The sequence below is a fragment of the Halyomorpha halys genome, unplaced genomic scaffold, assembly GCF_000696795.3.
Source record: "Halyomorpha halys isolate HHAL.00 unplaced genomic scaffold, Hhal_1.1 Scaffold2160.1, whole genome shotgun sequence".
In the NCBI taxonomy this organism is placed as follows: Eukaryota; Metazoa; Arthropoda; class Insecta; order Hemiptera; family Pentatomidae; genus Halyomorpha; species Halyomorpha halys.
In genome coordinates, this window is record NW_027111409.1 from 53444 (window position 1) to 59154 (window position 5711).

At 29.7% G+C, this 5711-nt stretch overlaps 1 protein-coding gene across 1 annotated transcript; it reads left to right on the forward strand.

Moving 5' to 3' along the window:
• The first annotated feature begins 3408 nt into the window (after positions 1 to 3408).
• On the forward strand, positions 3409 to 5151 carry LOC106691212 (uncharacterized). Its single transcript, XM_014436920.2, has one exon. It carries the CDS (start codon positions 3587 to 3589, stop codon positions 4805 to 4807), a length of 1221 nt encoding a protein of 406 aa, XP_014292406.1. The 5' UTR covers positions 3409 to 3586; the 3' UTR covers positions 4808 to 5151.
• The last annotated feature ends 560 nt before the right edge of the window (positions 5152 to 5711 follow it).

Here is a 5711-nt window from a genome sequence, read left to right on the forward strand (position 1 = left end):
TATTTTTATTTGTAGTGTAGTGGATACACTACAAAGTTATAATAACTAATTTATCAACCATAAAAAATGGTCATTGCATTCCCAAATATTTTACTAATGACGTTTAATGTGATACAACCAGATATTAGTTATCTAGATGACTTCAAAATTAATGGATTAATAATTAAATGCCTCACTGTGTGATATATTCTTTTAAGTAATAATATCAATACTTAATAGTAGTTTGTCGAATGTCAACTGTACCATATAGCCCATAAGTACCTCAAAGAAACTAGTTAAAACACATGGACTTAGTATTGTACACTTCTTCCAAAAACTGCTCATATTGTGATTTTATTTTCTTAATTAGTTATTTGTACTTAAAAGTGATAATTTACATCACAAATCTTGTTAAAGTATTTTTTAATTTGTAATGTAAATATGTTTCCCTTTTAATTAAGTATTTATTTTTATCTATCCCTTCCCTTTTTATATAATGTGTTATTGATATAATCAATTATATTCTTTTATAATGTTGATTTGTGCTCATATTACTAGCCATTTTTACCTTGTACATATATTTATATAGTTATGTATAAATTAATCTTTATAATAAATGTGATTAGATCATGTATACATTATTTTAATATGATAAAGGAATTTATTATATTACCGTGTAATAAAATTTAATTTAAAATATGTAGTTATATTTTTTTTTAAATCCATTTAAGATATGTTTTTATCCGAGTTTCACTAAATAACTTTCAATCGATTATGACTGCTATTTTTAAATATTTTGCTTGTTTACAATTTTTCAGCCTAATACATACAAACTTTGTTGTTTTACAGCCCACTAATTATCTTCAAAATAACAAAAGAAATAACTGAAAGAAATGACAAATCAATCATTTTATTATACACACTACTTGAAAATTGATATCAGACCAATAGTATTAGTTTTGATCCATTAATACAACTTTTGCCATAAATCAAAATCTGCCTTTGTACAAAAAACATTTTATGTTTATAGCATTATGACCCGGTTACAATCTTTGCCTCCTCCTGTCATCAAGATCTTATGCTGCAACCATCCAATCTCTGACTCTTAGGATACCATTAATATCTCCTACCACTCTATCTGACCAAATCAGCTTTGGTTTCCCTCTCGTTCTATAAATTGGCTATGTTATCAATATTTTTGGCATTTCTCCTGGCAATTCACCCTTTGTCTTAAATGCCTCAACCTAATTCTGCTGACATCAGACTCCCCACTGGCATTGTATAGCTTCTGGTTAGTGTGTTGCTTCTATTCTTCTGAAAGCTTTACTCCTCTAACAATTAAGTGGAGGACTTATTGATGATTGGGAGCTCTTTTTCAGTAGCCTAGATATTAACCAACTTTCAAAGACTCCAAGTAAAAAAAGTATGTTTTTATGAAAAATTAATCAATGAATGTGAAAGTTGTGTATTAAACTGTCAATCACCAATCAAAAACTTCCTAGTAATTTTAGAAATAAGTTTTATTTCCTTTACTATTATTTTAAGCCAGTCTGCAAAATAGTATTCTTTTTAGAGAAAATTAATTTATAATAATAAAAATACTTAATTGCTAATAATGAAGTAAAAGTGAATGCTAAAATTGTTTAAAAAAGTTTTATGCCGTTTTGTGCATAATTTGCATAATAATAAACTTTTTTTAGTGTTATATTTTTTTAAAGAGGAATTTCAATTGTTATACCTGCATTATCTTACATATTTTTTATAAATAAGAAGAGTACTTAAGTAATACGTTATTATTTTGGCTGAAACAGTTTTAATTTAATATGGATACCCATCTAGTCAAACATGGAAGTTTTTTCTAAAATAGGAACATCTGTAGTCTGGCATGAGACTGAGGAAAAAACATTGTTGATAATTAAAGATTTTATAAAAAACAAAATGAGTTATTTATTTGCTTACAGATCAAAACAAGACAAATTTTACTCCTTTTTAAAGAAAACTTTGTTTAGTGTATGTAGAATTATCCAACCTGAAGCTGTAGAAACATTTTTTTAGACATTGTGTCTTATACAACAAAAACTGACACGAAAAAACAAAAAATATCCATTTTCTCCTTGTCTGTAGAAAACTGAGCCATTGTCTATTTTTTTTTTTTTTTTTTTTTTTTTGTGTTTTTGAGTTCTACTTTAACTTCTTAAAACATTGCTAAAGACTTACTGGACTCCCTGTAGGGATGGGGGGGAGGGGGAGGGTGCAAGAGATTGGTTTCCCTTGGTCCAAAGTAGCATCAGTTGGCTGCAGTTATCTCCTAATCTCTACATAGGAGTCCTAGATGATCACAGATCTCAGCTAACTAAACTCCAGAATCTTTTCAAAGTTATTGAGGCCTAATGGTTACTGCCTCATATTCTTAGTGTAGGAACCTTCTTTGTTACCATGTACTTGGTTTTGGATTTATTAACTTCTCCAAGTTTTCTGGTTGTGCGTTACTAGGCCAAATTAGCCTCAGTTATGTTCTCAGACTGTCTACATCTTCAGCATAGGCCAAAAATTGGACCAGCCTAATAAATATGTTTCTTGGTCCACATAAACCGGTGCCTTTTACAGTCTTCTCCAGCGTCATAATAGGGTATTTCTCGCCGCAGTTTTTTTTTATTTTTTTTATGAAATTCTTTAGAACTTATGATATTAATAACTCAACTATTAAAGAAAAAAATATTGACAGAAGTAATACTTCTTAAAGTAGTAATAACTAACTAAAAGTATACAGTTTTTATATAGTCTAATAAGTATTAAGTTAATGTAGTCTAATAAATAAGGAGCATTTATTTTAATTATATTGGAACTGGATGGATAAAAAATGATTTGAAGGTGGGAAGAGTACTGGAACGACTAATAGGAGTAGGAATGGAATTCCATAAGGAAGAGGATCTGCCAAAAGATGCAGTTCAGTGGGCTATAGCTTGTAAGTCGGAATACCGAGAATAAGTAGCGCGGGAATGAACAGAAGATTTAAATTAAAATAAATCTGAGTTGTATGATAGACTGGATAATGTGGTAGGGAAGGATGCAAGGAGTGAAAATCTACTTTCGAAAACTGTAAATGTAAAATCCATACTTAAACGTATAATAACGTAACGTACGTTAAACTGTAACGTAAAATAAATGTAAAATGTTACTTAAATACAGTCATTAACAATAAAAATATCGATCGATATATAATGTTTGCAGATATATTCAATTACTATTTCGATTTCTTTGAAAAGTATTGTTTAGTCAACAACGATGTATACATACTTAAGTCACATAAAGTATTTCGGCTGCACTCGAGAATAGACTATACGCTACATCGATCATGTAAAATCAAACATGTTGGAAAGGAAAACATTTTTATAAGTAAGGATCTTTTGATTATATCATTCTTATTTCATTTTCATCCGACTGACATTTATAAATAAAAAAAATTCAAAAACACTTGGAAAGTGCTTTCGGTGAAGTGAGAAGACTAAATTAACACCTTTTTGAAGATAGATCACGTAATAAAGAGTTGTGTAACAAACTTATCTTTTAACGAACAGAGATCAGTCCAATCCAAGTGTTTCGTGCGATGGAAAGTGTTCTGACTTGTACGATCCCTTCATTGGTTGAGAATGGCATTTTTGGCGACGTTGAGTTCGAGGATATTAAGTTAGAAGATGACAAAGATATTGCAGCACAATTCGCCTCTAACATAGCTTTCGTCAAATTAAAAGTACAATGTGGGTCTCCTGAAGATATTTTCCAACTTGTTGTAAAAACACCGATGAGTGAAAGGATTACAGATACTTTAGTGCAGTTTGAGATGGAACTGATGATGTATAAAGAAGTGCTACCAGCCTTGAGCTTCAATAGAGATTGGTACCCTAAACTTTATTACGGTTTTTTAAATCCTCACCATCCAGAAGTCAGTGTTTTGATTTTTCACAATATCAAATACGCAGGTTTTCGAAAAAGTGAAAGCAGTATTTTTTTGAATTATGAACACATATCACTGGCTATAAAAACGATAGCTAAGTTTCACGCAGCATCATACATTTTAAAGCATGAAAATAAGAACAAATATCTTGAACTGACTAACAAAATAAATAAGTGTAAATATACACCCGAGAATACATCAAATTTTGATTTGACCAATTTTATTTCGATAAAAAGAGGGATATCAGGATTCAACAAAAAATATGGGAAACAAGTGTTACTAGAAAATTTCCTCCAATTTCTTAAAAGCCCCATCCAACTTCGAAATCAAATGTTGGAATCGGAAGACGACTTTCGAGTGATCTGTCATGGGGATTTCTGTAACAATAATATTATGTACAAATATGATAATAAGGGGAAACCAACTGAATGTGCTTTGTTTGATTTTCAGCTGTGTAAGTATGGCAGTCTCAGCACAGATCTTGCTTTTTATCTGTGCATGCATACAGATCCAGAGACAAGAGAAAGATGCTGGGATGACTTCTTAAAGATCTATTGGGTAACATTGAGGAAAAATGTTCCCGCTTCAATTGAGGTTCCAGATTGTGAAACTTTCCTGGCTCATTTTGCTACAAGGGCCATCTATGGATACACGATTTGCAGTTTTTTCTTGCCCATGGTACTAGAACCCAGTCTAGGATACTGGCGCCATAAGCCCTTGGAAGAGCAAATCTTACTAAGCAAGAACATGGCTGGAGAATCTGGTGAAAGAGCAATTGTTGAAATACTCTCTTTCATGTATCATAAAGGATATGTCCAAGCATTTTTAGACTATGCAAAAAAAGAAAAGGTGCCAGTGACAGAGAAAATTTAAAATTCACAGATTATAAGTTTAACGATAATAATAATCATTAAATCACAAATATAGTTAAATAGATTTGTTTTTTATGAGTGGAAATAATCAATCATATTAATTATAAATTTATAAATGAATAGTTAAAAAAGTGGAATTTATTTTTTGTACAATCTGAATAAAACAATTCTTTTTTTCATTTTTTAAAAGTGAAATATAACAGAATTAGGTTAGTGATAAACAACAATAATTTTTATTAATACAATTTCTTTTTCTATAACATGCTGAATGTCAGGTGCTGTTTAATTCAGTAAGGTAATATTTTTAATGCAATAAATGGACAATTTTTTTTAATGACTTCACAAGCAATCTTTATATTTAATAAAGTAATACAATACTTATGCCACATATATAATCATATTGCTGTCTGAGATTTTAAGTGCACTTGTAAGAGTGATTTCTGTTTATCTGTTAAGGCAGGCAATGTGCAGATATTAATTATTTAATCAAATAAATAAACTTGACAGGTGCTGTTCCATTATCAGTAATATATATATATGGACTTCAGAAAGATTTCAATTATAACATGATAAATAAGTACAAGATAAGGCGAATGTGAATTTTCATTGGAGAAAATGCCTTTATCTCGAGTGGCAAAGATGAATGAATCATAGCTACTGTGAGAATAAAATGTATAATGATAAGCAGTTTAGTACAGTCAATTTTTTTTTTAAAATATACATCTATTCGAAAAACTGATTAAATTAAAGGAAAAAAGTAAACATAAGTTCAAACAAGAGGGTATTGATTAATTGTCAAATTAATTTTCTTTCAACTTTAAATTTGTTCAATGTTGTTTATTACCTGAGCAAAGAGGATTGATAAGGATAACTAAAATAAAAATCAAACAAATCTAAGATTAAAA